The sequence below is a fragment of the Eriocheir sinensis genome, unplaced genomic scaffold (genome assembly GCF_024679095.1).
Source record: "Eriocheir sinensis breed Jianghai 21 unplaced genomic scaffold, ASM2467909v1 Scaffold178, whole genome shotgun sequence".
Lineage (NCBI taxonomy): Eukaryota > Metazoa > Arthropoda > Malacostraca > Decapoda > Varunidae > Eriocheir > Eriocheir sinensis.
In genome coordinates this window covers 232305-249286 of record NW_026111161.1, presented here as the reverse complement: position 1 = coordinate 249286, position 16982 = coordinate 232305, and the positions used below count along the sequence as shown (strand labels likewise).

General features: G+C 41.1%; 1 protein-coding gene across 25 annotated transcripts in view; it reads left to right on the top strand.

Annotated features, from left to right (window-relative positions):
* LOC126990579 (uncharacterized) overlaps positions 1–16982 on the top strand; it is a 277009-nt gene that overhangs the window by 90312 nt on the left and 169715 nt on the right. For 15 of the 25 annotated variants that reach the window (XM_050849194.1, XM_050849197.1, XM_050849207.1 and 12 more), the window contains exon 6: positions 5901–5967. The exons of 5 other annotated variants lie outside the window; for them this stretch is intronic. In XM_050849194.1, coding sequence (XP_050705151.1) covers positions 5901–5967 — 67 coding nt within the window. Of the gene's footprint in view, positions 1–5900; positions 5968–12631; positions 12706–16982 lie in introns of all 25 variants that reach the window. 5 more of the 25 variants (XM_050849212.1, XM_050849213.1, XM_050849211.1 and 2 more) reach the window with 2 other exon arrangements.

The window sequence follows — 16982 nt, the reverse complement described above, 5'->3', positions numbered from 1 at the left end:
TTATGCGGTGATCAGGAACTTTAGGTCCTGAAACGGTACCAAGAGGAACGGTACCCTCATCTGATGTGTATAATGCTTTTTTTTTATGTTTTATTCACTAGATATATCATAGAATCTGGTCAACGTCTTTGACTTTCAGCACCTTATTATGAATATAAATGAAATGATATTAAAAACACCCCTGAATATACCAAAAATTATGCCAAATGAGGTTAGGCATAAAACTAAATTTCCAGTATGCCAACCAGGCCTGAAATATACCAAATTGGCATAATTATGCCAAACCTGGCAACCCTGGTGGGAAGGGAAAGAGTGACTCACGATTCTAGTCATTCAGAGCTACGAGCTGCGGTCGGGAGCAAGGTGCAAAGCGATAGTGTTGTGTACTGGTAGTGTATTACTGTAGCAGCGAGGTATAGTGTAGGGGCGGCGTCGTGAATGCAGTCATCACCGAGGGGTGGGGCACTGTCCTGGAAGCTGCAATGGTAATCGTCTCCTGAATAATTGCCAGGACCACTATTCTAATGATTTTCAGTCCTAGTGACTATTCTCATTAATAACTCAGAATAAGTATTACTTAGGTTCTAGCACAGTAGATATTAGATGCATGCTGTCCATGTTGCATGGTGACACTGGCGTCTGTGGACTGTAAATTGTACACATGTACAGTCTGTGTATGCTAAGGCGGCCATTGTTGTTCAGTCATCATAACAGTGCCCCTAACTCCGGGGAGCGCGATGCAGCGGCAGTATGCGGTGCGGGATATAGCCAGGAAAGCCCCCTCCCCCCTCCTCTCTCTCTCTCTCTCTCTCTCTCTCTCTCTCTCTCTCTCTCTCTCTCTCTCTCTCTCTCTCTCTCTCTCTCTCTCTCTCTCTCTCTCTCTCTCACACACACACACACACACACACACAACTGTTTTTGTAGCATTCAATTGGAAAATTGGAAGAGGTCTTTCATGTTTTACTACTCTTTAACATTGCAATTAAAAAGCATGTTAGAGAAGCTGCATTTTGCCTCTTTTACAGACTGTATGAAGATCAAATGAATATATTGCTAAATCCATCTCTAAATCTATCTATAACTCCTTCTCAAACTCATATATGTATATACGGATAGAATTACTGGAATAAAAAAAACTGAAAAGCAAAAAAAAAAAGAATGTGTTGTTTAAACCCAAAAAAAATGGTTTAAACTTTTTTTTTTTTTTTTTTTTTTTTTTTTTTTTTTCCCAGACCTGTGGAAAACTATACTTTTTTGAGTCACTCAAACAGGCTCCTTTATTTAGTTTATTTCCATGTCCTCTCAGCCCCTGCATTCTCACAGTAGAGAAGAGATCATCTCTATCCACCTCATCAAATTTATTTACCAACTTATGCAGTGTGATCAGATCTCCTCTCTCCCTTCTTTGTTCCAGTGACGTCAAGTCCATCTCCCTCAATCTGCCTTCATATGTCATATTCAAGAGTTCTGGGACCATTTTAGTTGCAATTCTCTGTATCCTTTCCAACTCTCTGATATCCTTTTTGTGAGGCGACCACACAACTGCAGCATATTCGAGTTTCGGTCTTATCAGTGTTATTATTATTTTCTTCATCATTTCCTTGTCCATATAATGGAATGATACCCTTATATTTTGCTTCATCCTGTAGGTTTCTCTAAGTTACTTGTTTATGTGCTTTTCTGGGGATAGTGTGTCTTGCATCGTTACTCCCAAATCTTTTTATTCATGTACCACCTTAAAGTTTTCTTCTCCCATCCTGTATATATGTTTTCCTCACTCTTTTTTTACTTCTCATTTCCATAACATGACATTTATTTGCATTAAAATCCATCTCCCATAACTGGCTCCATCTATACACACTATCCAGGTCTTTTTGCAGTTCTTCACAGTCTTTCTCCTTCTTCACTTTTCTTATTAACTTTGCATCGTCCACAAAAAGGCTCATATAACTTTTTATACCCATCGGCATATCATTATTATATATTATGAACATTATTGGTGCCAGAACTGAGCCTTGATTTCTCTTCTCTAATCACCGTTCTCATTTATCTTCCTGTTAAATAATCCTTCATCCACTGTGTGTGTGTATTTACCTAGTTGTAGTTTTACAGGGCCTGGGCATTATGCTCGTGTGGTCCCGTCTCCGTATCTGCATTTGTCCAACTTATCTTTAAAGCTTTGCACACTCCTCGCTGATACTATATCCTCGCTCAGACTGTTCCAAACCTCTACATTTCTTTGCGGGAAGCTATACTTCTTTGTGTCTCTCAAGCATCTCCCCTTCTCAATTTTTTACTGTGTCCTCTTGTATTTCTGCTTATGTTTCCTTCTGTTAGTAGCAGTTCTTCATTATCTACTTCATCTATTTTGTTTAATAATTTATAAATTTGGATTAGGTCTCCCCTTTCTCTTCTTTGTTCCAGTGTTGTTAAGTTCATTTCCTTTAATCTTTCCTCGTATATTAATCCCTCCAACTCTGGGACCATTTTTGATGCCATCCTCTGTATTCTTTCTAGTTTCTTTATATGCTTCTTCTTATGGGGGGATCACACTACCTCTGCATATTCTAATTTTGGTCTAATCATGGTAGTGATTAGCCTTCTCATCATGTCCTTGTCCATGTAGTTAAATGCTACTCCAATATTTCTCACCAAGTTATATGTGTCTCTAAAGATCCGATTTATATGACTCTGGTTGATTATCTTCCCTCATCACTACTCCCAGATCTCTCTCTTCATGCACTTTTTTAATGTTTCACCATGTCCCATTTTGTATATCCAGATTGGTCTTGTTTCACTTTTACCCATTTCCATAACATGACATTTTTTCACATTAAATTCCATCTCCCAATCCATACTCCATTTCCAAATTTTGTATAGGTCTTCTTGCAATATTTCACAATCTTCTTTGTTTCTTATATGTTGTTGTAGTTTAGTGTCATCAGCAAATAGGTTTATGTAGCTATTAACTCCTTCAGCCATGTCATTTACATATACCAGGAAGATTATCGGTGCTAATACTGAACCCTGTGGTACTCCGCTTTCTACATTTCTCCATTCTGATTTTATGTCCTTGACCACAGTTCTCATCTCCCTTCCCATTAGGTAGCTTGCCATCCATTTTTTCATATTTCCTTTCAATCCTCCTTTATTTTCCAGTTTCCATAATGGTCTTGTATGTGGAACTTTGTTAAAGGCCTTTTTCAAATCTAGATAAATACAATCAACCCATCCATCCCTTTCCTGTGTTCTGTCTGTCACTCTTGAGTAAAAACTGAGTAAGTTTGTAACACATGATCGGCCCTTTTGAAATCCATATTGTTTGCTGGTAATTAACTTATGCTCTTCTAGAAATTTAGTCCACTGCTTCTTTATTATTTTCTCACATATTTTGCACAAAACACTTGTCAGGGATATGGGTCTGTAGTTTGAAGGTTCATCTTTCCTTCCACTTTTATATATGGGGACCACTTCAGCCCTTCTCCACTCATTGGGCACCGTACCTGTTGCTACTGAGCATCTTATGATGTCATATATTGGAACAATTAATTCATCTCTACATTTTTTTTAAATACACCCAGAGACTCCATCCGGTCCTACTGCTTTTCCCTCTTCTAGTTCTCCCAGTAATTTATAGATCTCTTCTTTGTTTACCATAATCTCTTCCATATGAACTTCTATTTTATTCTCTTGTGGCTCAATAAAGATTGTTTCTTTGGTAAAGACTTGCTGGAATTTTCTATTTAATAACTCTGCCATACCTTTAGGGTCATTGACTTCCACATTCCCGTCTCTCAGTCTTTCTATTGTTTCTTTCGGTTTAGTCTTCCCATTTATAAATCTGTAAAACAACTTGGGCTATTCTTTGCGTTTTTCCACAATATCCTTCTCATATCCCTTTTTTTCTTCTTTCCTTATTTTCACATATTCATTTCTCGCCATTCTGAAGTCTTCTTTGTTTCTTTGATTCTTCCTTCTTTTTAATCTTTTCCATGTTTTGTCCCTTTTTTCTTTTGTGTTTGCACATTTGGCACTAAACCAGTCCTTCCTACCCTTAACTTTGGGTCTGTATACGGGTACATATTTTTTGACACCGGTGTTATAGGCTTCCATAAAGATATACTTTTCTTGTACAGTAAAACCCCGATTATCCGAAAGCGGATTATCCGAAATTGATCTGGATAATGCAATTAAAAAATTTTTTTTTCTATACTAAAACGTTATAAAACATCAAAAATAAATAAAAGTAACTACATATGTACTATATTAACACATTTAAAATTGATAAGAACAGTTAAAATGAATATGCTTTCTAATATTATTAAAATAGCTTGTAACGAATAGATCATTGTATTAGACAAAAAACATTAAACAAACTCTCAACAACACCACGTCCGCACCTTCGCCCCAGCAAGGACGTAGGTGCGGCGAACGAACAAACTACTGCACGACTACTCTCACACCGTACTCTCAAGACAACGACACAAACACGACTCCCCTCTCCACTCCATGCCACATTCCCCTTCCAACATACGAGTTGCGCGATAATATGAGTCATCATACTGTGTCTCCACCTGCACGATGCATCAAGGTCACACTTGCAAGCTTGCACAACCATTCACAGTCGCACTCTGCAACATTCACAATTCAGATCTGCAACGCTCACAAGTATCAACATACACTGGTCCAGACAAGGAGACACACAGACAAACACACAATAAAACATTTACATCACATGCTTTAAGCGTACTACTTTGTTTAGCGTAGCGTGTGTTTGTTTGGTTTCATTGTTTACATCGTCAGTCGGCGGCAGTCGCAACGCCACAATGCCGACGATCAAAATGGCGGCCATAAATCCGGATTATCCGAAAAATCAGCTTATCCGAAAGAGGCTTCCCCCCTTCCATTTCGGATAATCGGGGTTTTACTGTACTTTATTTTTTCTCAGTAACTCATCCCATTCCACTTTCTCGTAAAACTCCCGAAGGTTTTCCATGTCTGTCTTAATATAGTTTAGCCTGTTTGATTTGTAAGATTCGTCCTCTTTAGTAACCTCCACTTCTGTATCAATCTCTATGGTTACATGATCACTCTTGCCCAGTGGACATCCATACCTTAGTTCATCCTTGATGTGTATTCCTTTTGTTAGTACTAGGTCCAGTCTTGCCGGTTCATCGTCACTTCTATATCTTGTATGTTCATTCACTCTGTGTGTGTGTGTGTTTTTATTTACCTAGTTGTGACATACAGGAAAAGAGTTATGCTTGCACTGTCCCGTGTGTGTGTGTGTGTGTGTGTGTGTGTGTGTGTGTGAGAGAGAGAAAGGAGACTTGTTTGAAAGACAAAGAAGTACAGTTTTCCACACAGGAGAGTGGATACATGGAATGGACTCAGCAAAGACATTGTTGAAGCGGGCAGTGTCCATAAAATGAAGGAAAAGCTGGACAAATATTGATTGTGAGACAGGACTGTCCGAGCTTGAGCTCAGGCCCTGTTCACTACAAATAGGTAAACACACACACTGAGGAACTTTGTGATGGCGGAAGGAGGCACAGGACTTTGAGTGGGGGGAGTAAGAGGAAGAGGAGTAGCAGCAGGATGTGGAAAAGCATGAAGAGCAATAGGGATCAGGGCGAGGCAAGGGTGATGGTGTAGACGGGGCAATGGGGGAGGGAGGGGAGGGGGGAGAAAAAACTGAGTACTGGGAGAGTTGTCGACCAAATACCCTTTAGTACATGGTTGACTGAACTGAACTGAACATATCACGGTGTAGGGACTGCTCTTATAAATGCATGATAAATATTTACCATCATATATAGGTATCATAATATTGATTTACCCATTACCTTATTTACATTAATGATATAAACAGATTTACTGTTATTGGAATATTTCCACAGGAGTGTTGGAGGCAGCGATGTGCCCAATGATACTGCTCATCAAACTCTTAAGTCTCTGCTTGTTTTGGTGAGTGTTATGTAGGATGGAGTGTGTGTGTGTGTGTGTGTGTATTTACCTAGTTGTAGTTTTACAGGGCCTGGGCTTTATGTTCGTGTGGTCCCGTCTCCGTATCTGCATTTGTCCAACTTTTCCTTAATGCTTTGCACACTCCTCGCCAATACTACATCCTCACTTAGTCTGTTCCAAACCTCTATATTTCTTTGTGGGAAGCTATATTTTTTTATGTCTCAAGCATCTTCCCTTCCTCAATTTTTTACTATGTTCTCCACTGTTCCTGGTGGTAATTCCTTCTTTTAGTAGTAACTCCTCGTTATCTACTTCTTCCATTTTGCTCAATAATTTATAGATTTGTATTAGGTCTCCCCTTTTTCTTTGTCCTAGTGTTGGTAAGTCCATTTCCTTAAGTCTTTCCTCATATGTCAATCCCTCCAGCTCTGGAACCATTTTTGTTGCCATCCTTTGTATTCTTTCTAGTTTCTTTGTGTTTCTTCTTATGGGGAGACCACACTGCCTCCCCATATTCCAACTTTGGTCTGATCATAGTGGTAATTAATTTTTTCATCATATCCTTACCCATGTAGTGGAATGCTATTCCTATATTTCTCACCATGTTATACGTATCACCGAATATTCGATTAACATGACTCAATGGCTGTTTATTATCTGTGTGTGTGTGTGTGAGTGTATATGTGTTAGTGTGTGTATTTGCTCAATCTGTATTTGTCCAGCTTTTCCTTCATTTTATGGACACTGCCTGCTTCAACAATGTCATAGCGCAGGAGGAGGCATGAGGCAGTCTGGCAGAGGCAGTGCCCCGTGGCCTTCTAGCTCCACCCACCTACCTAAGCCCACTATTTGTCCATATATTTATCTTTTGAATTATCTAATTCTACTTTTTTTTATAATACCTTCCATTATCACTCCACACTTCCACTTATTCCCCACTCACCCAACCCTATTATTAATTTTTCATTTTTCTATGTTAATCCTGAATGAATTTAACCAAAACCAGTTTAAACCGTGTTACTGTTTCTCTTCTTCACAAAAAAACCTATATGATCCACCACTTAAGCCCTTTTTCCATTTATAAACCTCGATCATGTCTCCACGCACACCTTATTTCTGCCTAGAGAATGCAAGTTTTACTGTTTTGAGTCTTCCTTTTATGGCAAGTTTTCTCAACCTGAACTAGTCATCTCCTCCTCTCCCATTCTCTAGATTTGATATCCATTCTATAGTAGGGTGACCAGATAGTGATGAAAGAAGTCAAGATGTCAAGATGAGGCTAAACTAATGCTAATAGAACCCGGGGCTTCTCTTGCCCGCTTCTCCTTGAAAAATAAAATAAGTACCCTATTAGCTCGGATAGCTTGCTTGAATTGTTTGTGCCTTGGACGGAGATGGAGATCAGAGCTCCCCCACCCCTAAATCCTCTCGCACTCCAGACCTACTTATGGAGTTATCATTTTAAGCAATAGTTATGTGAGGGGTTGTTCCTCTACACACCAGAAACTTCTACTTTGAACTCTCCATCTGCCATTTATCACCAGCAGTCTAATCTGTTGAGTTCACCTTGGATGGAGAATACTAGTGTCCTGATCTCACTCACTTTACTCTGTACCGATCTATTATTAAATTTACTAACATCACTACTAATTCGTGTTATTATTGATATTAAGATATTAAAAAAAAAAAGTGGACCTAATACCGAAACCTTGTGGACCCCACTGCAACACAATCCCAGCTTCCAATTTTTACATTTGATTTGCACTCTTCCTATTGCTATGCGCCGCTTGACCCAGTTCAAAAAACCCTTTTACCTCTACTCCTGCCTGTAATTTTAAATTCTGGTGATCGTTGGTAGTGAGGAACTTTGTCAAACGCTTAAAAAGAAGAGAGATTATCATAATTTTCATCTCTCTCTCAACCCTCCAAAAAATTTATTTGTAGAAGGACAAGAGATTGCTAAGTCCATTCCATGTATCCGCTCTCCTGTGTGGAAAACTGTACTTCTTTGTCTTTCAAACAAGTCCCTTTTCTCAGTTTCTTGCTGTGTCCTCTTAGTTGCCTCCCCCTTCATCATCTCTATCCAACACGTTCATTCCTCTTGTATTCCTGCACAGTGCTATCAGGTCTCCTCTTTCTCTTCTTTCTTCCAGTGTTGGTAAGGCCAGTTCCTCTAATCTAGTCTTGTATGGCAGGTTTAGTTCTGGTACCATCTTAGTTTCAATCTTTTGGATCCTTTTGAGTGTCCTTGTACTGAAATAGTCTTACCTCAGCTTTCGAGTTTAGTTTGTGTTGGAATTTTGCTTGCACACCAAAACACTCGTAAACCAAAGCTAATTTCCCCATTGAAATTAACCCCTTCCCAGCGGCAGGACAGATGTAAGTACTACCAAAAAAAAAAAAAAAAAATCATCTCTGTATAGACGCTGTTGACTTTCATCCATACCTGTATATATACAGTCAGCGCCACTGAAATTGGCGTGAGCAGTTTTTTGCCACACGCCGTGGCATACACGTGAACAAAACAATAGAAAAATTGTATTTATGGGGTACTTACTCTACCTCTTGTACTTTGTCGCGTATCCCTTCTTCATGCAGCTCTGGAGACGTCGGGGAACGGAGAGGGCAAGGTTCTGGAGGAGGTTGGGGGACAGGTTTGCCCAGATGTCTTGCAGCTCGGCGATAAGATTTGGTATGCTTGAAGTGTTGCGACCCCGTAGGTGGGCTTTCATCAAAGCCCACAGGTTCTCGATGGGGTTAACCCCTTCAATACAATGACACCTACGTAGGCGTCATGAAGCCCCAGTAGCATATACGATGACGCCTACGTAGGCGTCATATTTCTATTGTTTCTTCTTCTATTGAGTTGTCCCGTACTTTGTGTTGGTTACTAAGTAAAGACGCCGTATGCTGTCCTTGAAATCCTATTGCTCCTCCCACCATCCTTGTTCCCACCAATCACAAAAAATGAGCTACAGTATGCACCGCCTTCTTCCCGCCTTGTGTCTCTAAAATCTTAGTCTCTCTCTCTCTCTCTCTCTCTCTCTCTCTCTCTCTCTCTCTCTCTCTCTCTCTCTCTCAGACACCGAGGCGCCGACACCATCAGGTCTCGCCAACGTTGCCAGATTGCTGTATTCAGCCTCCTATTTTTGCCGATTTCCGACCCAAAAACTGTCTCCTCGACCCCAATAACTGCCTATATAAATAGATATCTGTAAAATAATTAATTATTGGTGTCTTTTGGCAATTGCTATGGCTCAGAAATAGGTAAATACGAGGCTCTGAGTACGATAATCTGGCAACGGTGCATCTCGCCCACCTCTCTCTCTCTCTCTCTCTCTCTCTCTCTCTCTCTCTCTCTCTCTCTCTCTCACACACACACACACACGTACACACATACATTGTCAGTGATGACAAAGGAGTATCTGGCAGCTCTCTGACTGATGATAACAGAGTTGTATTTGCTTTTTCTATTTCTTTCTCCCCCTTTTTTTTTTTTTTTTTTTTTTTTTTATTTTTTTCATGTTGACGCAATTTATATTATGCATAGCAGGTATATGTTGACTCGTCGTGTATGCTGCTTTGCAAATACGGGATACATGTAATGAGGGCTTTCAGCAGCATAATAGACGGAGGCAACAAGCAGATACATGCCGGCTCAGGTTTCCCACGCTCGGCCGTGCACGCCGTATATCAGCCTTTTTGAACATCCGGCGCGAAGGGGTTAGGGAGGCTCCCGCAACCACTAACTACGCTCAAGGTGTAGGCTTCACCCTGGGGTTTAGCAGCCACAGCTTCCCTATTCTCAAGGCACCGGAACTACATTCGACCACCAGTGTGAATCCAACCTGACCTACCGTCCAAGATGGAGGGTGAACAAGAGTCAGTCACGTCCAGGATGGCATGTAAGCCGCTGAGGCTCACACCCCGTTCCTGTTGCCAGCATAGTATCCACCGTTCCTGTTTTCTTCTTTGCAGCACCATCCCTTTCAACCATCTTTCTGGGGGACATTGTTAAAGCACAAAGAACTCACACTGTTGTGCTGGAAACACAAAGATCGCACACCAAAGCACAAATGCAATCAGACACAAGTACACGCATGCTATTTCTGCGAGTTTACAACATGGACTGAGACGGCGCTAAGCCATCATCTGTTAGTCAAGAATTACCGTGGGCCAAGCAAGAATTTCCCAAATCTTAAAGAATTCCCCCAATTCTTGGCAAGAATCGGGGGTTCCACACAAGCTGTGATGGGGCTGGGTACAGCCACTTTCCTGCTGGGTGCACCTCCTTAGGCCTATGGCGATGACCATTTCCTGAGCTTCCTTTGGGTAACCCTGCCAGGTGGGGGTGAACATAGAGTTTACGAAATTCCCGGTATGAAAATCTAGTGCAGCGACTATGCCTGATGAATGAGCCTCCCATAACCCACTTTGTCCGACTCGGTAGGGAGTGGCTCTCTCGTCACGCTGGTCACGGGTTCAATCCCAGCCCAGGCAGCTGGCGAATACCCTCACCTTGTCTTGATTAATTTCTCGTGTGTTTTGATGCACGCAGAGGACGTGTTGGATAATAGAAAAAGAGAAAATAAACTCCCGGGGCATGACAGTAGTTGCAGCTGTGGGATTCCAACCCACGGCTCCGAAGAGACTGGCGCACCTGTTTGTTGCCTTCAGCCTCGATCCTCTGTTTTAATATATTCCTATCAAGTGAGCTACATAGTTGTTAGGGTGACGCAACACAAAGGTTAAATTATGAGGTTTATTCACATTATGTTGGTATATAATGATAGTGAGCTTATGGAAGTTAAGTAACAATATTATGACTACTCATTATTCAGTTGGTAATGGTAGTGAGCTTATGGAAGTTAAGTAACAATATTATGACAACTCATTATTCAGTTGGTAATGGTAGTGAGCTTATGGAAGTTAAGTAACAATATTATGACTACTCATTATTCTGTTGGTAATGGTAGTGAGCTTATGGAAGTTAAGTAACAATATTATGACAACTCATTATTCTGTTGGTAATGGTAGTGAGCTTATGGAAGTTAAGTAACAATATTATGACAACTCATCATTCAGTTGGTAATGGTAGTGAGCTTATGGAAGTTAAGTAACAATATTATGACTACTCATTATTCTGTTGGTAATGGTAGTGAGCTTATGGAAGTTAAGTAACAATATTATGACTACTCATTATTCTGTTGGTAATGGTAGTGAGCTTATGGAAGTTAAGTAACAATATTATGACTACTCATTATTCTGTTGGTAATGGTAGTGAGCTTATGGAAGTTAAGTAACAATATTATGACTACTCATTATTCAGTTGGTAATGGTAGTGAGCTTATGGAAGTTAAGTAACAATATTATGACAACTCATCATTCAGTTGGTAATGGTAGTGAGCTTACTGAAGTTAAGTAACAGTCCTAATTAATAATTATCACTCATCACTCCTATTCACCTTAAAGGGCTCACTCATCTCTTCAGACTATTACAACTATATAGTAGATATGGTACACTGGCCATAGCTTAAACACCTAACCGTTGCTAAATAACAAGCTACCCTAATCAGGGTTCAATGATACATAATTATTACAGAAAAATGTTTCCTACCACCAATATGTGTTCACAGGGATGATCATGGAAGCAAGGTAGTCATGGGGGTTCAAGACACCAAGAAGGTGGTCATGAATCCACACAAACATTGGACTATACAAATGACACTAAAAATTTCTCCCTTTCTATTACTGAGTTAATCATGGGATGAGACATTCGTGCGGGTCTAAGATACCAGAGGGTGATCATGGATCGGCACAACAAGGGGGAACTTTATGTATTTTACTACACAACAAGGGGGTAGCCGCCAGTCAGTAGAGGACCTGCGTGAGGAGAGGCCAGAGCTCGACTCAGTTAACCGTTATAGGAATAATAATAACATTGTAACACACTAAATAGTCACTGTCCGTAGGAGTTAATTTCACACATACCTGCGTGAGGAGAGGCCAGAGCTTGTCTGATAGGCGGCTCTCAACGCCTTCCATACTCGCCTCCCCTCCCCCCTGTGGCGTGGCCGCCGGCTAACCTAGCATACTACCAGTGGTTGTAGTTACAGATACTTGGCCTGTTCCGCTAACTCAGAAGGAGTTCAGAGACAGCTGTTTCTCTCTCCCATGTGACTTAGGTGAAAAATTCTTTCCCTTCGTTTCCCGTGATAAAAAAGAAAAAAAACTAACTAACAATCATTCGGCACCTTCACGATGAGTCAGAATCACGCGATGCTGACCCACCACTGGTTCGTCTGTCTGTCTGTCTGCCCTGCGCCACACCATCACATGATTCACAGTTAATATCTTAAATATTTAAGATGATCTATTGTTTTGGTTTTCCCCGCTTTACATGTGTACATTCTAAACACTGCTTGAGGCAGGACAAATTATCACGAGTGAAAAACTTTTGCTAAAACCTGAATCAGAGAAGACCAGCGGAGATGATGTTGACTCCAGCCTCTGCCTGACTCCTCTACTCTAAGCCTGATTAGTTGCCGCATCATAATAAAGGCACGGTGCATATAGATGCATGATACACTTTTACCATAAGTCATGGTAATTTACCCATTACCATACACACACAACTTTACTATGCTTGGAATAATTTCCACAGGAGTGTTGGCGATGGTGGTGGCGGCAGTGACGGGCCCAGTGATCCTGCCTATCAAGCTCCTCATGGATGTTTTGGTGAGTGTTATGTAGGATGGAGTGAGTGTGTGCTAATTGTGTGTGTGTGTGTGTGACGTGTGTGTATATTTACCTAGTTGTGACATACGGGAAAAGAGATACGCTCGCGCTGTCCCGTCTCCATATCCACTCTTATCCAATTTTTCCTTAAAATCATGAATGTTTCTTGCACAAACCACCTCCTCCCCCAGTCTATTCCACAGCTCAATGCTTCTGTTTGGGAAGCTAAACTTTTTCACATCTCGCCTACACGTGGTCGCCCTCAACTTCTTTCCATGTCCTCTCATTTCTCTCTCATTCCACACACACACACACAGGTCCTCTCTGTCCAAATGCTCCACTTTGTACACTGCTATCAGGTCTCCTCTTTCTCATCTCTCTAGGTTTGTGAGCCCCATGCTATTGAGTCTCTCCTCATAAGTTTGATCACTAAGTTCCGGTACCATCTTAGTTGCCACTCTCTGCACTCTTTCCAGCTTTCTTATGTTCTTTTTGTGAGGAGACCAGACCATTGCTGCATACTCCAACCTTGGCCTTATCATTGTAACTATTATATTCTTCATCATCTCTTCGTCCAAATACACAAATGCCGTCCTTATGTTCCTCAGCAAATTCATAGTTTGTCCCGTTATCCTGTTGATGTGTTTGTCCAGTGACATGTTCTCTGAGATAGTCACTCCCAAATCTTTTTCTTCCATTCCTCTGCATATTATCTCACTTCCCATCTTATAATCATATTCACATCTTCCACTCCTACCAAACTCTATTTTTTACATTTCCCAAGGTTGAATTCCACCTGCCATGTACCACTCCACTCCCATATTATATCCAGGTCCCTCTGCAATGCCTCACAGTCCTTCACATCATTGACTCGTCTCAATAGCTTTGCATCATCTGCAAACAAACTCACATAGCTGGTCACTCCGTCCACCATATCATTTATATAAACAGCAAACATTATTGGTGCCAACACCGAACCTTGTGGGACCCCATTCATCACAGGGCACCAGTTGGAAACCCTGTCCCTGATTATTGTCCTCATTTCCCTGTTAGTTAGGAAGTCCTCCAGCCACTTAATCAGTCCATCACCCACTCCACCCCTATTTTTAATTTGCCAAATTAGTCTTCTGTGCGGTACTTTGTTGAATGCCTTTTTCAAATCCAGGTACACTCCATCCCCCCAGCCCTCTCTCTCCTGTATTGAATCTGTCACCCTTGAGTAATAACATAACAAGTTGGTGACACGATCTCCCTCTCCTGAATCCAAACTGGCAATCCGAGATAATTCTTTGCCTTTCTAAAAAATCCGACCACCTGTTTTTAACCATCCTGTCACATATCTTCGCAACCACGCTAGTGAGTGATACCGGTCTGTAATTTAATGGGTCCTCTCTCCTTCCTCCCTTAAAAATTGGTACTATGTTTGCTCTCTTCCAATCCTGTGGTACCCTTCCTTCACTCAGGGAGGCACTCATTATGGAGTGCAGTTTCTCTGCAAGTTGCTCACTACATTCTTTCAGGATCCACCCTGATACTCCATCCGGCCCCGTCGCTTTTCTTACATCCAGCTTGTTCAAGCTTTCCTTGACCTCCTGCACCGTTAACTGTATCTCCTGCATAACCCTTCCTCTTTCCCAGCCCGGTGGTTGTACGAATTCGTCTTCTTATGTGAAAACTCCATGAAAGCTATTGTTCATCACTTCTGCCATTTCTGCTGGGTCCTCATATGTAGTTCCATCCATTTTCAGTTTATCGATTGTTTCTTTATTCTTTAATTTGCCGTTCACATGTCTATAGAATAGTTTGGGTTGGTCTTTGCAATATAAATCACCCACTGAACTGTCACTATACCTTTCTTAGATCAGGCAGGAGATTAGCATTCCCTATGCAACACACAAGTAGGTTTAAAAATTCTTTTGTTCCAAAGAGTATAAAACTGTACAACCATCTAAGGACTTAACTGTGTAAATAAATACAACCTAGTTAAGTGTATAAAGGTAATGACTGGTATGATATTGTGACTAATGTACTGTTTTCAGTATCTTTAATGCAAAATATGTATTTTTAGCGTATGGATGAGCTCAATGCCAAAACAAATTTCATGTTGTATTTCGTATTCAATGTGACAATAAAGTTATCTTATCTTATCTTATCTTATCTATTATATCTTTTTCATATTTCCGTATTTCTTCTCTTCTAATTTTAGTATATTCATTCCTTGCTTGTTTGAAATCGTTCCACGAGTTGATTCTTCTCGTCTCCTCCATTCCTTCCAAGCTTCCTCCTTTCTCTTTCTAGCTGCCTCGCATCTTTTGTTAAACCATTCCTTTTTACCAACATCCCTTTTGGTTACCTTGGGGACATACTGTATGTATTTTTGGCTTCCTTGTACAGCTTTAAAAACTCTTCCCACTTATCTTGTGTACTCTTGGCTTTGTACAGCCCACTCCAATTTGCATTTTCAAAAAAGGTTCTCATGCTAACAAAGCCTGCCTTACAGTAGTTGCTTCTCCCAATTTTGTAATCCTCTTTTCGGTCAATCGTTCTCTTTTCTGTTACTTCAAATTCCACAACCACATGGTCGCTCTTTGCTATTGAACAATCTGTTTTAATATTTTCTATTATTTCCGGTTCCTTGCTAAATACCAGGTCAAGTCTTGATGCCTCGCCTCCTTTCCAGAATATAGTATTTTCCTTAATCCACTGAGTCAGCACATGATCCATTGCCAATTGCAGGAGTCTTCCTCCCCACGACTCTTCTGCTCCCTGCATCTGCCAATCCTCCCATTCTACCTCTTTGCAGTTGAAATCACCCATTATAATTATTCTCTCACATTCAATATTCCAACCAGGCAACTCACTGTGTCTTGTATCATTTGTTCATATTCTCGGGCCTTCCATGCATTGGCTCTTGGTGGCACATACCCTACTACATACTGCCTTCTTCTTCCTTCAGCACCCACAATTTTCACTTTCAGCACCTCTGCCAAGCCTTCACCCTCAATCACCTCCTCCACCCTAATGCCTTTCCTTACCATCAACATCACACCTCCTCCCTGTTTTCTCTTTCTGTCTCTCCTCCATAAATTTTATGCACCTCCAATCCCCACCACCTCAATTGGGTCACACAACTTAGTTTCTGTCAGCCCCACAATATCAGGTTCTCTGTCTCTCAAATAGTCGTTAAACTCTTTCCTTGATGAAACCATTCTATTAATATTCGGACGTATATGACACTTTCCATCCATCCTCCTTTTCTGTTAGTTTCGTTCCCTCCTTCCTCCCGACCCTATGAACCACTTCCTCACTGTCATATCCATTACTCTCCAAAAAAAACTCCTTTTCTTCTTCTGATCTCTTCTCATTTAAATCACGAACCTCACCTCTTAGTTCATTCAACTTGTCTCTCTCTTGTTCATTCAGATCTTTCCTCAGCCACATCATTTTGGTGTCTTCTTCTCCCGCTAGCTTCCAAGCTCCTGCCAGGGCCTCTTCTGCTTCGCTCTGTGCCTTAAATTGTATCCTAATTGGTCTATCTCTTTCTCCATTGTATTTTCCAATCCTATGACAGTCATCTATTTCTTTCACCAGGTCTCTTCCCTTTTCTTGTACCCTCTGCATGACCTTCTTCACTACACCTTTCAAGTTGTTTTCCCTCGCAGATTTGTTTGGGGTCTTCTCCTCCTTTACACCGAACACAATGACACTCTTATTTTTCTCCCCCGTGCCTCTTACCAGTGCCTCATTTTCTTTGATTACTTTCGCCACCTTCTCAGCCATCCTCTCCTCCAACTGCCCCTCCACAATTGCCTTAAAGCTCTGCACACTCCCACTTTGCATCATCTCCACCACTGTCAACTTTTTGTTCCACATTCTTAACTCTGCTCCACTTCCACTTTTTCATCGTTTCGCTTCTCCTCCCACTTATTCCACTCTTTATTCAACTTTTCCACCGAATCCACGCTTTCCTTTATCCCTTCAGAGCATTTTATCAGATGAATCTTAAGCTCCCCCACTTTTGCTTCTAAATCACTTATCTTTCTCTTGTCCTCCTCTCTCTCCCTTCTCAGCTCACTCATTATCTTCATCGCCACTGTATTTACCTAGTTTACCTAATTGTAGTTTTACATGGCCTGGGCTTATGCTCGTGTGGTCCCGTCTCCATATCTGTATTTGTCCAACTTTTCCTTAACCCGTGTGCGTCGGGTGACAGGAATTCCCGCTCGGGCGGAGAGTGTTGGGTGACGGGAGTTCCCGCCCTCTGCTGTCCCACCAAG